The sequence below is a fragment of the Scyliorhinus canicula genome, chromosome 1 (genome assembly GCF_902713615.1).
Source record: "Scyliorhinus canicula chromosome 1, sScyCan1.1, whole genome shotgun sequence".
Taxonomy (NCBI): domain Eukaryota; kingdom Metazoa; phylum Chordata; class Chondrichthyes; order Carcharhiniformes; family Scyliorhinidae; genus Scyliorhinus; species Scyliorhinus canicula.
The window spans coordinates 191,852,599-191,873,972 of NC_052146.1; the positions used below are offsets into that span (position 1 = coordinate 191,852,599).

The window sequence follows — 21,374 nt, forward strand, 5'->3', positions numbered from 1 at the left end:
CTCTTCTTGATCACCTGTACGCAATGGTATAATCCTAATTTCAAGAGTAGAATTCAGTCTGTTAGCGCTAATTGTCTTAATCGGACACCTCCGTGTTCCTTCTCTGGCTTATTCTGGCTGAGGCAATAGATATAAAGCAAGATTAAAGTTTTGAGTTTGTGCAGTGGCTAAGCACACCTCACCAAAGATTCACCTGAGGAAGGAGCAGTGCTCCGAAAGCTCGTGTTTGAAACAAACCTGTTGGACTTTAACCTGGTGTTGTAAGACTTCTTACAGTGTTCACCAAAAAGGTTTCCGGTATGTTGCTTTTAAGGTGCAGTAGCCACCAGGACTAGTCAAGGTAAATGGGCATGGTATAGATGCCACACAGTTTATTCTCAGGCCTGTTATACCCTGACTGAGGCCAGATAAAATGTTATTTGAAAATTATCAGGGTTTAAAATGTGTAATGTAGGTGACAGTATACAGTTGAGCTATGCAACTTCATAACTGAACAGTGCCTGGAGATGTAATCAATATCAAGAAAAATATGTATAAAAGGTAACATTTTTATAGCAGGATTATTTATGCCCATCCAAAAGGGTTCAGTTTAATGTCTCATCTGAAAAACAACACACTCTCTGGTGCAGCACGGTGGCACAGTGGTTAGAACTGCTGCTTCACAGCGCCTGGGACCCGGATTCAATCCCGGCCTTGGGTGACTGTCTGTGTGAAGTTTGCCTGTTCTCCCAGTATCTGTGTGGTTTCCTCCGGGCGTTCCAGTTTCCTCCCACAGTCCAAAGGTGGGCAGGCTAGGTGAATTTGGCCATGTTAAATTTCCCCTTGTGTCCAAAGACGTGCAGGTTAGGTTACAGGGATGGGGTCGGCGGGGATGTGGACCTGGCTGGAGTGCCTTTTCTGAGGGTTGGCGCAGACTGGGTGGGCCGAATGGCCTGCTTCTGCACTGTTGTTAGGTGTTCTATGAGCTCTAAATTTGTTGGGGCTTGTACCCATAGCTGCCTGGCTCGGGGGCAAGAGTGTTGTCCATTTTGGTCAAAGTTGACACCTGTGGTGTTACAGCTTTTGCTGACCCAGAATCCACTCTGCCCAATTTGCACTAATGTCATATTTCTCTCGATCAGCCTCACGCTGGATCAAAAAGTTGTAGATGAAAACCCATTCGGGAGACTTGGCTAACACTTCAGTACCGCAGGAGCAGCAGCATACACTAATAAATAATTTGTGAAGACTGTACACAGATTTAAGACTGGTTTAGTGTTTTCTGAAGATGAGTTGACCTTTAGACGACATGACGGAATAAGATAACTTTTCAAATGTATGTCACACCCTGTTTTCCAGCTTTTTGGAATGCAAATCCCAGACTTATACAAACACTGATGCAAGCTGGCTTCCTATACATAGTAAGTTTAAAGAGACACAGTATTAAAGAGACACAGTATTATATGCTATAAAACCAGAAAAAATGGAAATGCTCAGCCCAGGCAGTATCTGCGGTGTGAGACACAGAGTTAACATTTGAGGTTGATGATCTTTCATCAGAATTAAATTAACTATTTCTTACCCAGCATCAATTAACTTAATCAATTAAATTAACTGTTTCTCACACAGCATCAATTCTTCCTGACCTACTGCAGGGTACAGGAGTATACTCAAGTTTAGAAAGGGGACATGAGGTAGCTTTGGCCGAGAGTATTAAGGTGAATCCAAAGAGATTCTTTAAGTATATTAAAGGAAAAAGAAGAACTAGAGAGAGAATAGGACCCCTCGAGGACCAAAGTGGACACATATGAAAAATGAAAATGAAAACCGCTTATTGTCACAAGTAGGCTTCAAATGAAGTTACTGTGAAAAGCCCCTAGTCGCCACATTCTGGCGCCTGTTCGGGGAGGCTGGTACGGGAATTGAACTGTGCTGCTCGCCTGCCTTGGGCTGCTTTCAAAGCCAGCGATTTTAGCCCAGTGTGCTAAACCAGCCCCTGCAAGTAGGCTTCAAATGAAGTTACTGTGAAAAGTCCCTAGTCGCCACATTCCGGCGCCTGTTCAGGGAGGCTGGTACGGGAATTGAACCGTGCTGCTGGCCTGTCTTGGTCTGTTTTAAAAGCCAGCAATTTACCCCTGTGCTGAACCAGCCCCTGCGTGGAACTGCAGGAGATGGGCGAGGTTCCCAATTAAAATCTCTCCTCTGTGTTTACTGTGGAGCATCACGGCAGTAGTCAGAGATGAAAAAACAGAGGTAGGGATCATCCAGTGAGGCTTTGTGGGTGGAGCTAAGAAATAAGAAGGAGATGGTGACCTTAATGGTATTGTACTATTGGCCCCCAAATAGTCAACGGGAATTAGAAGAACAAATATGCAGGGAGATTGGAGAGACTTGCAGGAAAAATAGGGTTGTCATAGGGGATTTTAATTTTCCTAACATAGACTGGGACTGCCATAGTGTTAGGGCTTAGATGGGGTGGAATTTGTTAAGTGTGTTCAGGAATGTTTTCTCAGGCAGTGTGGAGGTCCTGCATGGGAAAGGGCAAAACTTGACCTACTCCTGGGAAATGGGGCAGAGCAAGGATTACGGTGAATCCAAAGGGATTCTTTAAGTACATCAAAGGAAAATGAATAACTAGAGAGAGAATAGGACCCCTCGAGGACCAAATTGGACACGTGTGGAACCGCAGGTGATGGGCGAGGTTCTCAATTAATATTTCTCCTGTGTTTACTGTGAAGAAAGAGATGAAGACTTGGTAGCATGGGAAGGTTAGTGGCAATATATTGGGGACAGTTCACAGTACAGTAGACGTATTAAAATGTATGAATATGGATAAATCTCCTGGCCCTGACCAGGTATATCCAAGATCACTGCGTGAGGCTAGAGAAGAAATTGCAGGAGGCCTGGCTGAGATATTTGCATCATCGTTAGCCACGGCTGAGGTACCAGACGACTGGAGGGTAGCAAATGCTGTGCCCTTATTTAAGAAGGGCTGCAAAGAAAAACCTGGGAATTATAGACCAATAATCCTAACACCTGTAGGGGTATGTTACTAGAAAGGATACTGAGGGACAAGATATACAGGCATTTGGAAAGACCTGGTTTGATTAGGAGTAGTCAGCACAGCTTTGTGCATGGGAGATCATGCTGTACAAATTTGTCAGAGTTCTTTGATGAAGTGACCAGGAAGGTTGGTGGTAGACGTAGTCTATATGAACTTCATTAAGGCCTTTGATAAAGTTCGAAATGGTAGGCTGCTATGGAAGGTTAGTTCACATGGAATCCAGGGAGAGCTGGCAAATTGAATATACAATTGGCTTGATGGTCGGAAGCAGAGGGTAATGGTGGAAGGATGCTTGTCGGTTTGGAGGCCTGCGACTAGTGGTGTGCCTCGGATCAGTGCTGGGCCAATTGCTGTTTGTTATCTATATCCACATTGAGCAGCATGATCAGTAAGTTTGCAAATGATACGAAAATAGGTGTTGTTGTAGACCGTGAGAACGGTTATCAAAATGTGCAGCATGATCTTGATCAGTTGAGGAAGTGGGCTGAGAAATGGCAAATGGACTACAATACAGATAAGTGTGAGGTGTTGCATTTTGGAAAGTCAAATCAAGTTAGGACTTCATGGTGAATGGTAGGACCTTAGAGAATATTGTGGAACAAAGGGACCTTGGAGTTCGGGTGCATGGTGCTCTAAAGGTGGAGTCACATGTAAATAAGGCAGTGAAGAAGGCTTTTGGCATGCTGGCCTTCAATAATAATCTTTTATCTTTTTAAATTATTTTCACAAGTAAGCTTACATTAACACTACAATGATGTTACTGTAAACATTGAGTATAGAAAGTTACGTTGCAGTTGTGCAGGATGTTGGTGAGCCCCCACCTGGTGTATTGTGTTCAGTTTCGGTCGCCTTGCTTATAGGAAAGATGTTATTAAACTGGAGAGAGTGTAGAAGAGATTTACAAGGATATTGCCAGGGATTGAGTTATATCGAGGGATTGAGTTATAGAAAGAGATTGGACAGGCGAGGACTTTTTTCTTTGGAGCGTCGGAGACTGAGGGATGATCTTATAAAGGTGTACAAGATCATGAGAGGGATAGGGTGAATGCACTCGTCTTTTTCTCAGGGTTGGGGAATCGAGGGCATAGGTTTAAGTTAAGAGGGGAAAACTTTAATGGGAACCTGAGGAGCAACTTTTTCACACCGAGTGTGGTACGTATGTGGAATGAGCTGTCGGAGGAAGCGGTTGAGGCAGGGACATTGGCAACATTTAAAAGGCATTTGGGACTTCCGGTTGCGGCTATGACCAGCTAAGTCGCACATTTGGCAGCTCCTGCGACAAAGGTGTTTAAGGGCCGATTGGAGGGCCCCGACGGTACTGTAAAGACGAATCCCGGTGGGGGAAGGCTCCCTGAGGAGAGTGAGACCAACTTTATGGTCGGTACTCGGAGTGGGGCGACAAAAAAAGCGGCAGCAGCTCCCCGAAAAAAAGCGGGGGAAGAGGACCAAAATGGCGGCCGGTGGCGCACTAGAAGATTGGAGAAAATGGGCGGAGGAGCAGCAGGCCGCTCTCCTCCGGTGTTTTACGGAGCTGAAAGTGGAACTCTTAGAGTCTATGAACACGACGACCACAAGGCTGATGGGGGCCCAGGCGACCCAAGAGGCGTCGATAAGAGAGCTGCAGCAGGAGATGACTGCAAGGGAGGAGGAGGCCACGGTCCTCGTGGGAAAGGTGGAGGTGCACGAGGCACTCCACCTGAAATGGCAGAGCCGCTTTGAGGAGCTGGACACTCGAATGAGGCGGAAGAACTTGAGGATCCTGGGCCTAGCAGAAGGCCTGGAGGGGCCTGATCTCCCGAAATATGTAGCGGAGATGCTGAGCTCCCTGATGGGAGAGGGGGCCGGTCCATCGCCCCTGGAGCTGGAAGAAGCATATCGGGTCATGGCTAGGCGGCCTAGGGCGAACGAGCCCCCGAGGGTGGTGCTGGTGCGATTCCAGCGTTTCTGTGATCGGGAGAAAGTGCTGAGGTGGGCCAAGAGGGAGAAAAGCAGCAAATGGGAGAATTCGACGGTGCGGATATATCAGGACTGGAGTGCGGAGGTGGCAAAGCGGCGGGCCCGGTTTAACCGGACGAAGGCGGTGCTGCACGCAAAGAGGATCAAGTTCGGAATGCTGCAGCCAGCGCGCTTGTGGGTCACCTACAAGGACCAGCACCATTACTTTGAGACCCCAGAGGAGGCATGGACTTTTGTTCGGGAGGAAAAGCTGGACCTGAACTAGAACTTGGGAACGCCGGCGGTCGAGGCCGCCCGAGTACCCTTGACTGATCAAGTGGCCCATGTCTTTCTTAGGCCAGGTCGGAACTTGGTTAAAGTTGATGGATCGTTTGGTTTCTTTGAAACTTGTGTTATGGGGGGTTTCCTTGTTCCTTTTTGTGTGTCTCTTCCCGTTGCCAACTTCCCTTAATTATTGTTGTTGTAGGGGGGGCTTTTTTACTGTTTTTTGATCTGTTCTTTAAGGGTTATGGTTACTGTTCTGTTCGATGGAGGGTGATGGTTAAATACGTTATTATTGGGTAGTTATTTAGTTATGCAGGCATAGTTATGTATTTATGTATTTATTTGAGATTTGTTATTTATATTGTTATATTGTTAAGTTGGGGAGGCGGGACGGGGGGGGGTGCAAGTTGGTTATGCGTGTTTTCTTTTTCTCTTTTTTCTTCCTCTCGTTTTAAGGGGGCTTTTTTATGGGCTTGGATGGGGACGGGGGTGGAATCGAAGATGGCGGGGTAGGGTGTGGCCGGGCGAAAGCGCGGGCTTTCCCCTGTTTCCCGCGCGCGGGACGGAGGAAGGGGGAGGAGAGAAGAGGGGGGTGTGGCCAGCAATGGCGGCTTTTCCCGCGCTGAAGCGGGGTCAGAGAGGGATGGCAAGGGGGGGGGGAGGCCCCTCCCCCCCCACATCGGGAGGAGTCGGAGTGTGGCAGGGGCAGCCGGGTCAGCGAAAATCAGCTGACTCTCGGGAGTACGATGGTGGATACACCGCGGCTAGGAGGGGTCCTAGCCAGGGGAAGGGGGGTTGGGGGGGATACCGGGTTGCTGCTGGAAAGGCCGAGGACGGGAAGGGAAGAACGGGAGGAGAGAGGGGGGGGGGCCATCGCCATGGGGAACGGGTCAGAAGGGGAGGGTCGACCCGGGGCGAACAGGGGACAGGACATGGCTAATAGACAGGGGAAAGGGACAGGTCGCTCCGCGACCCGGTTGATTACTTGGAACGTGAGGGGGCTGAATGGGCCGGTCAAGAGAGCAAGGGTTTTTTCACACCTAAAGGGACTGCAGGCGGATGTGGCAATGTTGCAGGAGACTCACTTGAGAGTAGTAGACCAGGTACGCCTGAGAAGGGGGTGGGTGGGACAGGTGTTCCACTCAGGCTTGGACGCAAAGAACCGGGGGGTGGCGATTTTGGTGGGAAAGAGGGTGTCGTTCGTGGCGGCGCAGGTGGTAGCAGATAAGGAGGGTAGGTACGTGATGGTGAAGGGTAGGCTGCAGGGAGAGAATGTGGTGCTGGTGAATGTGTATGCCCCGAATTGGGATGACGCGGGTTTTATGAGGCGCCTGTTGGGCCTCATTCCGGGTCTGGAGGCAGGGGGCCTGATCATGGGGGGGGACTTCAATACAGTGCTCGACCCTGGGCTGGACAGATCGAGTTCCAGGACGAATAGGAGGCCGGCAGCGGCAGAGGTGCTAAGGGGGTTCATGGAGCAGATGGGGGGGGTAGACCCTTGGAGATTTGGCAGGCCAAGGGCGAGGGAGTATTCTTTTTTCTCCCACGTCCACAGGGTGTACTCCAGAATAGACTTTTTTGTACTGAGCAGGGGGCTGATTTCGAGAGTGCAGGACACGGAGTACTCGGCCATTGCGATTTCGGACCATGCACCACACTGGGTAGAGGTAGAACTGGGGGAAGCACGGGACCAGCGCCCGTTGTGGCGCCTGGATGTGGGGCTGCTGGCGGACGATGAGGTGTGCGGAAGGGTCCGGAAGGGCATTGAGAGATATCTGGGCACGAACGACACGGGTGAGGTGAAGGTGGGGGTAGTCTGGGAGGCCCTGAAAGCAGTGATCAGAGGAGAGCTGATCTCCATAAGGGCACACAGAGAAAGGAAGGAGAGGCAGGAGAGGGAGAGACTGGTGGGGGAACTTATAGAAGTGGACAGGAGATATGCGGAGACACCAGAGGAGGGGCTGTTGAGGGAGCGGCGCAGTTTACAGGCCCAGTTTGACCTACTGACCACTAGGAAGGCGGAGACGCAATGGAGAAGGGCACAGGGCGCGGTCTATGAGTACGGGGAAAAGGCGAGCAGGATGCTAGCACACCAGCTGCGCAAGCGAGATGCAGCTAGAGAGATTGGGGGAGTGAGAGAGAAGGGAGGGAACGTAGTGCAGAAGGGGCAAGAGGTGAACGGGGTCTTCAGGGATTTCTACAGGGAATTGTACCGGTCTGAGCCGCCCAGGAGGAGGGGGGGAATGGAGAACTTCCTCGATAGATTGAGGTTCCCAAAGGTCCAGGAGGAACGGGTGGAGGGGCTGGGGGCGCCGATAGAGCTGCAGGAGCTAGTTAAAGGGATAGGCCAGATGCAGGCGGGGAAGGCGCCGGGGCCGGATGGGTTCCCGGTGGAATTTTATAAGAAGTATGTGGACTTGGTGGGTCCAGTGCTGGTGCGAGCCTTCAATGAGGCGCGAGAGGGGGGGGTTCTGCCCCCGACAATGTCACAGGCCCTGATCTCCTTGATCCTGAAGCGGGACAAAGACCCTGTACAGTGCGGGTCCTACAGGCCTATCTCCCTCTTGAATGTAGATGCCAAACTGTTGGCAAAGGTCCTGGCAACCAGAATAGAGGATTGTGTGCCAGGGGTAATCCATGAGGACCAGACGGGGTTCGTAAAGGGACGACAACTTAACACAAATGTCCGGAGACTGTTGAATGTGATTATGATGCCAGCAGTGGAGGGGGAGGCTGAGATAGTGGTAGCACTGGATGCGGAGAAGGCATTCGATAGGGTGGAGTGGGAATACCTGTGGGAGACGCTGGAACGGTTTGGGTTTGGGGAGGGATTTATCAAGTGGGTGAAGCTGCTGTATTCGGCCCCGATGGCGAGTGTGGTTACAAACGGGAGGAGGTCAGAGTATTTTGGGCTCCATCGAGGTACCAGGCAGGGATGCCCCCTATCCCCCTTACTATTTGCATTAGCGATCGAACCGTTGGCGATGGCACTGAGGGGTTCAGGGGGGTGGAGAGGACTGACAAGGGGAGGGGAGGAACATCGGGTATCACTCTATGCGGATGATTTGTTGTTATATGTGGCGGACCCGGAAGGGGGAATGCCGGAGGTAATGGAAATACTAGCGGAGTTTGGGGACTTTTCGGGATATAAATTAAATGTGGGTAAAAGTGAGGTCTTTGTGATACACCCGGGAGATCAGGGGGAGGGAATTGGGCGGCTCCCCTTTAAGAGAGCAGTAAAGAGCTTCAGGTACTTGGGGGTGCAGGTGGCAAGGAACTGGGGGACCCTCCACAAGCTGAACTTTTCAAGGCTGGTGGAGCAGATGGAGGGGGAGTTCAAGAGGTGGGACATGGTACCGCTGTCGCTAGCAGGGAGGGTGCAGTCAGTCAAAATGACGGTCCTCCCGAGGTTCTTGTTTCTGTTTCAGTGCTTGCCCATCTTTCTCCCCAGGGCCTTCTTCAAGAAGGTAACTAGCAGCATTATGGGCTATGTGTGGGCACATGGCACCCCTAGAGTGAGAAGGATTTTCTTGGAACGGAGTAGGGACAGGGGAGGATTAGCGCTACCCAATCTCTCCGGATACTACTGGGCGGCGAACGCATCGATGGTGCGCAAGTGGGTGATGGAGGGGGAGGGGGCAGCTTGGAAACGTATGGAGAGGGCGTCCTGCGGCAATACAAGCCTGGGGGCGCTAGTAACGGCACCATGGCCGCTCCCCCCCACAAGGTATACCACGAGTCCGGTAGTGGCGGCCACCCTGAAAATCTGGGGGCAGTGGAGGCGACACAGGGGGGAAGTGGGGGGTCTGATGGCGGCGCCACTGAGAGGGAACCACAGATTTGTCCCGGGGAACACTGGCGGGGGATTCCAGAGCTGGCACAGGGCGGGCATCAGGCAACTGAGGGACATGTTCATAGAGGGGAGGTTTGCGAGCCTGGGAGAGCTGGAGGAGAAATTTGAGCTTCCCCCGGGGAACACGTTTAGATACCTGCAGGTGAAGGCATTTGCCAGACGACAGGTGGAAGGATTTCCCTTGCTTCCCGATAGAGGGGTGAGTGATAGGGTGCTGTCAGGGGTCTGGGTCGGAGAAGGGAAGGTCTCGGACATCTACAAAATAATGCAGGAGGTGGAGGAGGTATCGATAGAGGAGCTGAAAGACAAGTGGGAAGCGGAGCTGGGAGAGCAGATAGAAGATGGGACATGGGCGGATGCCTTAGAGAGGGTCAATTCGTCGTCGTCGTGCGCAAGGTTGGGCCTCATCCAATTTAAGGTGCTGCACAGAGCCCATATGACGGGGACTAGGATGAGTCGGTTCTTCGGGGGTGAGGACAGGTGTGTTAGGTGTTCGGGAAGCCCTGCGAACCATGTACATATGTTCTGGATGTGCCCGGCACTGGAAGAGTTCTGGGAGGGGGTGGCGGGGACGGTATCGAGAGTGGCGGGAACCAGGGTCAAACCAGGGTGGGGGCTAGCGATTTTTGGGGTTGGGGTGGAGCCAGGAGTACAGGAGGCAGGGGAAGCCGGAATATTGGCCTTTGCGTCCTTGGTAGTTCGGAGAAGGATCTTGATTCAGTGGAGGGACACAAGGCCACCAAGTGTTAACACCTGGTTAAACGACATGGCAAGCTTCATCCAATTGGAAAGAATCAAATTCGCCCTGAGAGGGTCGGTACAGGGGTTCTTCCGGCGGTGGCAGCCCTTCCTTGACTTTCTGGATCAGAGATAGGAACTGGAGGCCGAAACAGCAGCAACCCGGGGAGAAAGGGGGGGGGGGGGGGAAGGGAGGGGGGGGGGGGGGGGATAGCAACGAAGGGAGCACGTCAGCGGGGGGTGGCGGGCAATGACTGCCCGAGGCCATCGGCAGAAAGGGAAAAACGGTTTGGTTGCTAGACTGGTAGCGCGGGGGGGGGGGGGGGGGGGAGGGTGGGGGGGTGCGCGCGGGGGAGGGCGTGGGGAGGATTTTCCAGGGGGGATTTGTTGTGTTATAATTTAAAATGTAGTAGGGGTAAATGTTTGTATCGAAAAATTTCAATAAAAATTATTTAAAAAAAAAAAAAGGCATTTGGACAGATACATGGATAGGAAAGGTTGAGAGGGATATGGGCCAAATGTAGGCAAATGGGGTTAGCTTAGATGGACCAGTTTGGGCCGAAGGGCCTGTCTCCATGCCGTTGATTCTGTGATTCTACTAAGCATTTCCAGCATTTTCCGTTTTGTTTCAGATTTCCAGCATCCGTAGTAATTTGCTTTTTTTTAATCTGCTGTATCTTAATTTTGCAAAAAATTATGCCACATCCCAAATTACAATGAGGACCCATGTGCAGCCCATCATGCTGGAGGGCACTTCCCGGCCAACATTAACTAATGAAGCTGCTGTCGCAAATGCAACTTGAAATTTTAAACTGCAAAACTCACTTGAACAGGAGACACTAGTCACTGACTGGCACACAGGATTTTTGGAAGTCAATGCCTGCCCTTTCCCAAGTTCCCAGAATCTCAATAATTAGTATTTGCTCCCGATGCACGGTGGTTTCAGCCAAGACTCTGTGCTCAAATCTCTGGAGCGGGGCTTGAACCTGCAATCTTCTGATCCAGAGTGAGGTTGACCCAGGCAAATTTGACATCTGGGCAAATGTGGATAAGATGGACTCTGGATCCAAACACTGGCCTTCAGCAAAAGCTGCAAATAGATGACCAGTAATCACATCCCCATCCCTTTCCTGTTCCACCTATTGCTATGGCTTTTCAATAGTTACACACGTTTCCTGTTTCCTGTCGCAATCCTGTTGAATCGCTTAATTAAATTCCAGCTGCCCCTTGCTTCACTCCGCATCCTTCTGACTAATATTGATCCCCCTGAACTGCTCATCTGGCTCTGTAGGTTGCTGATATTACCTCACTGTTTCTAGCAGACCTGAAGAAAATCTTTTGATTTGAATTCACGCACGGTTGCCCAAATTAACTTCATACCCGTTTCTATTCTGCGAATAAGCAAACATTTATCTGGGGGAGGTGCCAGCTTTCAGGTGCGCTGTTAAACCGAGGCCTTGTCTGCCCTCTCAGGTGGGCACAAAAAATCCACTGGCACGGTTTGAACATGAAATGAAATGAAAATCATGGCGCTTGTTCGGGGAGGCTGGTATGGGAATTGAACCGTGTTCTATGTTCTATGTTTTGGATAAGCATCTGGATGATAATGGCATAGTGTAGGTTAGATGGCCTTTAGTTTTTGACTTCCCATGTCGGTGCAACATCGTGGGCCGAAGGGCCTGTACTGCGCTGTATCGTTCTATGTTCTATGCTGGCCTGCCTTGGTCTGCTTTCAAAGCCAGCGATTTAGCCCTGTGCTAAACCAGCCCCAAGGAGGTGAGTTCCCCCATCTGTGCTGTGAGGTTGGAGACGGGCTGTGCCCAACGCCCCACATAGAGGTTGGACACGACCCTCTTGGCCGACAAGGTCTTCTGCCAGAAAACATCACAGGCCATAGGCGTGTATGTTACGAACAACCGGAACGGGGAAGTCTCACCTTCCATGTTCTAGGAGGCACAGAAGGCTGTAATTAGGGGAGAAATGATCACCTCTTAAGGCACTTAGAGACAGGGAAGAACGGGTGGCTGGGCAACAACTGATTGATCCCATTCTGGAGGTCAATTGAAGATGCCCTGACCGTAGAGCCTCTGGCCGATAGGAAAAAGCTACAAATAGACTTTAACCTGCTATCCACCAGGAGTGCAGTGTACCAAATCCGCCAGACACGGGGGACCTTTTATGAGCATGGAGAGAAGGCAGCCACCTGCTGGCTCACCAGCTGAGAAAGCAGGCAGCCACGAGGGAAATAGCTCAGGTAAAGGATAGCGAAGGCAGACTGCTGGCCAACCAAAAAAGGTCAACAAAGCATTTGAGTTCTTCTTCTTCTACCGGGGACTGTATACCTCCGAGCCCCTTCATAGGGACTCGGAGATGGAATGGTTCCTCCATGGACTGGACATGCCAGTCGTGGGGGACGATAGATGGACGGGGCTGGAAGCACCACTAGGACTAGGAGAGATCATGGAGAGCATCAACTCTATGCAGGCTGGGACTGCAGCGCTAAGGACCCGGGTTGGAATCCTGGCTCTGGGTCACTGTCCATGTGGAGTTTGCACATTCTCCCCATGTCTGTGTGGGTCTCACCCCCACAACCCAAAGATGTGCAGGTTAGGTGGATTAGCCACACTAAATTGCCCCTTAATTGGAAAAAAATAATAATTGGGTACTCTAAATTTAGAAAAAAAAAACTCCACGCAGGCAGGAAAGGGGCCGGGATCTGACGAGTTCCCGACGGATTTCTACAAAGAATTTGCGACAGCACTGGCGCCGCATCTGTGGGGAATGTTCGCAGATTCTCTAGTGAGGGCACCCTACCTCCAACGCTAACACGTGCCACCATATCACTGATAATAAAAAAGGACAAAGATCCAACGGAGTGCGGATCATGCAGATCCATTTTGCTGCTCATTTGGACGCAAAAATATTCATGTTCTGGCTAAGCAGCTGGAGAACTGCGTACCAGGGGTGATCATAGAAGACCAGACAAGCTTTGTTCAGGTTATACAGCTAACTCTGAACATCAGGAGTTGCTGAACATGATTATGACCACATCTGGGAAGAGTACACCAGACGCCTTCGACAGAGTCGATTGGAAATATCTAATTGAGGTACTAGAGTGGTTTGGATTAGGTAGAACCCCCTGTACAACGCCCCCAAGGAGAGCATACGGACCAATGACACCAGCTTTGAATACTTCCAGCTGCACAGAGGCACAAGGCAGAGATACCCGCTGTCCCCCTCATATTCTTCCTGGCAATCAAGCCGCTGGCGATCGCCTTGAGAGTGGCTAAAGGCTAGAAGGGAATCCGAAAAGGAGGCTGTGAGCATGGAGTCTCACTCTATGCGGATGACCTGCTCCTCTACATCTCGGACCCACAAAGCGCATGAAAGAAATCGGGAAGATCCTGGGAGAATTCAAAGCCTTCTCGGGCTACAAACAATCTGGGCAAAAAGCAAAGTTTTCCCGGTAAACCCGAGAGGGGGAGGGGCAGAGCTGGAGGGGCTACTGTTTAAAATAGCCCAAAACAAATTCCTTTATCTGGGGATCCAGATTGTGCACGACTGGACACGGATCCACAAGTGGAACCTGACCAGTCTGGCGGAGGAAGTTAAAAAGGACCTACAGAGATGGAATGCACTCCTGCTTTCCCTGGCAAGGAGGGTGCAGACGATCAAGATGAGCGTAATGCCCAGGTTCCTCTTCCTGTTTAGATCCATACCAATCTATATCCCCAAGGCCTTTTCCCATTCAATAGACAAAATGATTACGGCATTTGTGTGGGGGGGTTGGGGAAGAATCCAAGAATCCCCAAAGCAGTACTCCTAAGGAGAAGAAACATGGGGGTTCTGACCCTCCCAAACTTGCAATACTACAACTGGTCAGCCACGTCAGAGAGAGTGAGGGGATGGGTGAAGAATCCAGACACTGAATAGGTGAGAATGGAGGAGAGCTCCTGTAGAGGAACAACCTTCTGGGTCCTCACCACGGCAGCGCCCACATGCCCGTCAGCAAAACACTCAACTAGTCCAGTGGTGGTAGCGACCCTGAGAACTTGGAACCAGATGAGAAAACATTTCAGTCTGACTGAAGTTTCCATCATGGCCCCCATCTGCGGCAACCATAGGTTTGTACCAGCCGTGCACACGCCACCTTTAAGAGGTGGAGACAGGACAGGGTGACACTGACTGTTAGGGACTTCTACATGGGAGATAGAGGAGCTGACGGAGAGACTGGAATTACCAAACGGGAAAAAACTCCCAACATCTACAGGTCAGAACCTTTCTCTGCAAGTAGACGAGTAAATACCCTTGAACCCTGAGAAGCACAATGCTCGAGGAGTTACTGGATGTTGACAGTCTGGGGAAGGGAAACCGTGGGGACCTGTGTGGCTGAGTCTTAGAAAGGACGCACTCCCCACTGGGTGAGACATGGAGCCAGGAACGGAAATAGGGTGGGGACTCTGGAGCGAAGCACTGAAGAGGGCCAACTCCAACTCAGGCACAAGGCTAAGCCTCATGCAGCTGAAAGTGGTGCACGGAGCACAGCTGACAAGAACCAAAATGAGCAGGTTCTTCCCGGAGTTGGAGGACAAATGTGAACATGCCAAGGAGGCCTGATCAACCACACCCACATGTGCAGCACGGTAGCACAAGTCACTAGCCCTGTGGCTTCACAGCGCCACGGTCCCAGGTTCGATTCCCCGCTGGGTCACTGTCTGTGTGGAGTCTGCACGTTCTCCCGGTGTCTGCGTGGGTTTCCTCCGGGTGCTCCAGTTTCCTCCCACAGTCCAAAGACGTGCAGGTTAGGTGGATTGGCCATGATAAATTGCCATTAGTGTCCAAAAAACAGGTTAGGAGGGGTTATTCGGTTACGGGGATAGGGTGGAAGTGAGGGCTTAAGTGGTTCGGTGCAGACTCAATGGGCCGAATGGCCTCCTTCTGCACTGTATGTTCTGGGCCTGCCCCAGACTCGTCTGGTTCTGCACAGCCTTCTTCGAGGCAATGTCTAAGGTGGAGGGGGTGGGGCCGTGCCCAAGAGTGGCAGTCTTGGCTGGTATCGGACCAGCCAGAACTATTCATGGGGAAGAGGGCCGGAACCCTTAACGTTTGCTTCCCTAATCTCCCGCCGGAGAATCCTGCTCGGCTGGCGATCAGCAGCACCACCCACAGCCGCAGACTGGCTGGCAGACCTATCGGAATTTCTCCACCTGGAGACGATCAAGTTCACCAACTGAAGATCAGAGAATGGCTTCCACAAAGCGTGGAAGCCATTCATCAACTTATTCCAAGACCTGTTCGAAGTCAACAGCCAATAGAGCGAAGGGAGGTGGGAATGCACAGGTGCCAATGGGACCACAGGGAGCAGCCAGGAAAAAGGAGTGGGGGAGGCTGGAAAACAATTGTCACAGAGCCTAGGGAGACTAGAACAAGACCACAAGAAAAGGAACCCTCAAGTGGATGCCGAAAATAGGACAGTAGGATGCCGAAAGTAGGCCGAATGACAAAAGGTGGGAGGAAGGGGAAGGGGGAGAGAGGTGGGAAAGGGGGGTGGGGAGGGCACCACCCACATGTAAATACCTGATAACTGCCCATTGTACAGTGAAGGGCCGAGGAAAAGATCCTGGAACAGCGAGTGATTGGGCAGCGGGGGAGATCGGCACAGAAGAAAATGGCATGTATATTGTAACCTGCACAGTTCTGCTTACCGAATATATAGTGTACAACATGTCAAAACTGCAATAAAAACATTTTTTTTAAAGTCAAGGTTTCCCCGAACCTGTGGGTAGTTGGAATATTTGGAGTATCGGATGACCCGGGAGCGCAGGAGGAGAGAGAGAGGCTGATGTTTTGGCCTTTGCCTCCCCAATATCCCAGAGGAGGATTTTGATAGGGTGGTGGGCTCCGGAGCTGCCAAGGAGCGACATTGAGAGACTGATCGGAATTTCTACATTTGTAGAAGAATAAGTTTGCCATCGGGGGCTCGTAGGACGGGACTCGAGGTGGAAACTGTTTATCTCCTTTGGTAATCATTTGCTGGGCGGTGGTTTGTATTGTAATTAAAAATGGGGCATATATATATATAGGGTGGTATGCTAGGTTGATTGTTCATAATGAGACTTGTATAATATTTAATAAGTATTATGTTTATTACAATGGAAAATTTCTTGAATAAAAGTACTTAATGGGCTGTGAAGCATTTGCGATGCCTTTGGGACATGGAAAGTGTTTATAAATGCAAGTCTTTTGATGAGGAGAGGAAATGAGCTTCATATTGGGCAGTGTTAGGCTCATCATGTACAAAATCTGGCTGTAGCGCCTATATTTCTGAGCGTGTTTTTAAATGTTGGCTCTGTCGGGTGCCGTTAAAGTTTAAGAATCCGATGCAGGGTTAATTCCAAGATTCAGACCCACTCTGACCAGCAATGAGAAATCTATACTGCCTCTCATTTTGAAAAACTCCATCCCTGTAATTAAGTTTTCAGACTTGTTTTGTCTCTTTGATAAACAGGATGCAGCAGCTCCACTGATTCTACCCTGTTTTGCTCTTGACTCTGGCTGTGATAATTCTGGAATGAAAACTGCCACGTTTTACTGATTTACAATGACTCCATGTGTTCTGATTTCAGGAAAGCGCTGTTGCCAATCCACCATCACCACAGCTGCTGCCTGAGACTTCAGTGAGTATGGCTTCCCTTCAAAATCCTCCTGGAAGGTCTCCAGGAACACAACACATTTATCAAATTCATCCTGTAATATCAACGGTGTTTTTTTTTCTCCTCTTAAGCAGTGACTGAGTGTGATTTTTTTTTCTCCCCCCCCCCACCCCCCTGCCCAGGAATCACGTGCCTTGGGGAGTGTGGCATCAACACCAGAGAGCGAGAGAGAGTAAGTGATGTTTACAGCATTTGGGCAACATCACCAAAATACCTCCTCACTCATGCTTTCGGATAAACACACCAGCACCTGTAAGTGGTGTTTCATTTTCTTCGCACAAGGGGCAGATTGTGTCACTATCTCCGCTCTGGTGTGTGGCTGACAGCCATAAAGCCAGAATGATGAGTCAGGCTCATTTCAGGATCCAGACATATTCACCATATCCAGCACAAAAGAAAACCTCTTCATGGTTTGCACTGAGTTGTAGATGCCCCTGTTAGTGAAACATTGACCTCTATCGCACAATGTGGTCCAGAACATCATAACGCTCTACGTTTTTAAAAGAAAAATTCTCATCTTCCCTCTGGTTATTTTGGCAAATTACTTCAATCAGTGCTCATGGATCCACCTGCCAGTGGAAACAGTTTCTTCCAATTTACTCCTTCAAATCCCATCATGTGTGGGGGGAAAACCTGTTTGATGCAGGCGTGGAAATAGCTGCTTTTCAGCGGGCATCAAGTTAACAACCGGACTGCTGAAGGGCATTTCTAGATCACATATTAGGTCAGTAATCACAAGGTGATGAATAATTCAACAGCTAGAACATTGGATGCAAAGGTGAATAGGATAGACAAACCTTCCAGCTCCAACGGCACTGGCATTATGTAGCTCTCAGCCAAGAAGCTAAATGAATGAGACATGGCAGAGTGCTTTTTGCCCAAGGAAGATAATTTGATCATAACGTGACACCATTCGCTTATAATCCAACATTTATCCTGATTGCTCGGCATATGTCTGCCTGATCCTTGAACTAATAATTGATATTGTATCCCTGGAAGACTTCTTGTTCTGATTCAGGTTCAAACCTGACCTATCTGTACACATTCGCCCATAACCTATCCCAGTGTCCTTGGAATCTGAAACCTTCACTATTACAACGTCATGCTGAGCACACAGCTACACTTGGGCCTGGTGTGTTCGCTGACTTGCACTTCACTCTGTACATGACTGACTCGTATCTTCTCTGCAGGATTTCCACGCTACACATTCCCGTTCTATTGGTTTGAATGCCCACCACTATTATCATAGAATTTACAGTGCAGAAGGAGGCCATCGAGTCTGCACCAGCTCTTGGAAAGAGCACCCTACCCAAGGTCAACACCTCCACCCTATCCCCATAACCCAGTTACCCCACCCAACACTAAGGGCAATTTTGGACACTAAGGGCAATTTATCATGGCCAATCCTCCTAACCTGCACATCTTTTGGACTGTGGGAGGAAACCGGAGCACCCGGAGGAAATCCACGCACACACGGGGAGGATGTGCAGACTCCGCACAGACAGTGACCCAAGCCGGAATCAAACATGGGACCCTGGAGCTGTGAAGCAATTGTGCTATCCACAATGCTACCGTGCTGCCTTGCTGGTACTCTTCCTTTCCACCTTCTTTGTTATGCCCCACATCCTGGTTTCGGAGACAGCACAGTATTTGTAACGGGCTGTGAGTCTCTTGTATTATAGAGACCCTGGGCGCGATTCTCCGCTCCCCACGCCGGGTGGGAGAATCGCGGGAGGGCACCCCGACAAATTTGGCGCCCCCCGCGATTCTCTATCTCCCCCCCCCCCCCCCCCCCCCCCCCCCGGCTCAGAAGAATTGGCGCTCGGCGTTTTTCACGGCAAACAGCGATTCTCCTACCCGGATGGGCCGAGCGGCCTGCAGTTGGCAACCGTTTCACGATGGCAGCAACCATACCTGGTCGCTGCCGTCGTGAAACGGGTGAGATATGCCCGTTTGGGGCTTGTGGAGGGAGTACAGGGGAAAGAGCACCACGACTGTGCTTGGGAGGGGACAGGCCCGCGATCGGTGCCCACCGATCGTCGGGCCGGCGTCCAAATCGGACGCACAATTTCCCCTCCACCGCCCCGCAAGATCGACGGGGCAGCTGAGGGGAAAGACGGCCACCGCGCATGCGCGGGTTCGTGCCGTCAGCGTCATGACGTCAGCCGCACATGCGCGGGTTGGAGCCGGCCAACCTGCGCATGCGCGGCTGACGTCATTTAGGTGCGCCGGCCGCGTCATTCTTGACGCGACGCCCCCGCCTCCGCGGCCGAGAGTTACGGAGCGCCGCTCCTAGCCCCGCGGGAGGGGAGAATAGGGGGCGAGGAGCGGCCTACGAGGCTGTCGTGAAACTCGGCTGAGTTCACGACGGCCCTCCCGAATTTTCCCGGGAGCGGAGAATTCCGCCCCCCACAACTGAATGTTTTCAGGAATTGTGTCTTTGTTTTTCTCCCATAGGTAAACCGGCCCTTCTTTCTCAGTGCTATACTGTTGCATTTGAATCTGCTCCCAAGTCCTGATGCTCGTCAAAGTATCAAAAACTGCCTCTTGCACTGGTTGCCCTCCTGTCCCTCTCTATTCCCTCTGTGGGTGTTCACCCTCCTTCTACTTCACTTTTTCTTCCTATCTGTACCTCTTAATCTGCAATATATCTTGCCTGCATGGGTTTCCTGCGGGTGCTTCGGTTTCCTCCAACAAGTTTCAAAAGACGTGCTGTTCGGTGAATTGGACATTCTGAATTCTCCCTTTGTGTACCCGAACAGGCGCCAGAGTGTGGCGACTAGAGGATTTTCACAGTAACTTCATTGCAGTGTTAATGTAAGCATACTTGTGACAATAATAAAGATCATGATAGAAACATTTCCTTTTCACCCTGACTTCAAGCAGTGTTGACACCAAAAATTAGAATTCCTGTAATTTTACCTTTTCTGCCTGGCCTTGTGGTTTCTTGCTCCATCTCGGCACCGAACTCGCGTTACGATCAAATTATCTTCCTTGTCTTCTCTGGGCAAAAAGCACTCTGCCATGTCTCATTCATTTAGCCTCTTACCACTCTTGGATGAGAGCTACATAATGCTGGAAGGTTTGTCTATCCTATTGACCTTTGCATCCAAAGTTCGCGCTGTTGAATTATCCACCACCTTGTGATTACTGACCTAATATGCGATCTGGAAATGCTCTTCAGTCCTTTTATTAGCTTGATTCATGCAGCAAACCACACATGACCAGTACCGCAGTCTGAAACGATCCATCAGTGATTTGCTTCTTTTCGCTCAGGGCCTGCATGGGACCTGGACTTCAGTCCAAAGTCTCAACGGTGAACATAGAGAGACTTGGGAGTGGTTTCATGAACAACAGCATCAGGAAGGACAGTTGGTTTATCCATGGGGAACATATTTATTAAGTAAAGAGTCTTTGAGCTGGAGCTCTTTTAATCAAATGAATATTGTTTGTGTACTAGCGCACTTTTATTTTTTTAAACAGACATTTGATTTGCAAGTCAAGCTCGGAGGAAGGATCAGTTGGTGAGTATTGTTTGGTTCTGAGGATTACTGTTAAATTGTTGAACTAAAGGATCCTCAATTTTCCCGCTGCATTTGCATCTATCTGTCTACCTGTCTTTATGCCCATTTATCCATTTGCCTGTCTCCATCTGTCCAATTATCTTTATTCCTCTTTGTATCTGGCTATCCACCTATTCATTATGTATTCACCCATCTGTCCATATCTATCTTTGATCTGTCTCTAGCTTTATCGGTCATTCACTTCACTCCATGTTTGCTTATGTGTCATCTATCTATCTGCCTGTTTATTTGTTCAAATATGTATATTATTTACTGACCTATTGTCAAACTATCTGTTTATTTGTCTTTGTATCCATACCTATGTTCCCCTTCTCCACTTTCCTGCATCTACCAATCTCTACCTCACCTCTATCTGCCTATATTCATCCTTCCAGTTGTCTTTGTCTCTATTTATGTTTGTTTATGTCTATCTCTATTTATGCCTAAATCGATCTTGTGTGACTCACCAGTTTGTGGGAAGGAGTTTCTGTGCCCCCTCCCCATGGGGTGTTTCCCAGTGGCGGGAAGTGGCCCGCTGTTGGCTGGCAGCGGGGTCTTCTGGTCCTGCCTCTCTTTCCCATTGACTCCACCCCATGCCGCCGGGAAATTCACCGTCGGCAGGACCGGAAGATCCCACTGCTGAGAAAGGCCAGAAAATCCCCCCGTATCTATTTTTCTGACATATATATGCTTATTTGCCCCACAATAAACCCCACTCTTGACTCCTGTCATCAGGATCTGTACTTAGGGACCTGTACAGGTCCCAATTCCAAGCAAATTGTTCCTAATATCCTCAGCTTAATCACGGCACCCCCTCCCCCCAGTCTTGAAAACCTGTTTACATAACTCATCTTTGTGTCCCCACTTTCTCCCCAGTCTGTGAAATACTTTGCGACTTTGAGCATGCAACATAAATGCCATCGTCACTTACCAATCTGACCCAGTCAAGAGACCCAACCCTGAATGGAATGTGTGTTTTCATATCTAAAGGATTAGAATACAAAGATAAGCAGGTTTTGCTACAGCCATACAAAATCCTTGTTGGACTACATGTGGCTTACTGTTACAGTTCGAGGCACTCACCTTAGAAAGGATGTATTCACCTTCAATGAATATAGCACTGATTTACACTTGTTCCAATAGTTAGATTATGAGGAGAGATTAAATAAACTGAAATGGTATTCCTTGAAATATTGAAGATTTTTAAGATTCTGAAAGCTATTGATGGGGTAGACAGGAACTTT

The 21,374-nt window shown here is 49.9% G+C and overlaps 1 protein-coding gene across 6 annotated transcripts in view; it reads left to right on the forward strand.

Annotated features, from left to right (window-relative positions):
- The window catches only part of sash1a (SAM and SH3 domain containing 1a), a 194,808-nt gene that overhangs the window by 122,498 nt on the left and 50,936 nt on the right, over window positions 1-21,374 (forward strand). For all 6 annotated transcript variants that reach the window (XM_038805204.1, XM_038805214.1, XM_038805233.1 and 3 more), the window contains exons 3-5: window positions 16,481-16,531; window positions 16,690-16,739; window positions 20,051-20,091. In XM_038805204.1, coding sequence (XP_038661132.1) covers window positions 16,481-16,531; window positions 16,690-16,739; window positions 20,051-20,091 — 142 coding nt within the window. The remainder of the gene's footprint in view (window positions 1-16,480; window positions 16,532-16,689; window positions 16,740-20,050; window positions 20,092-21,374) is intronic.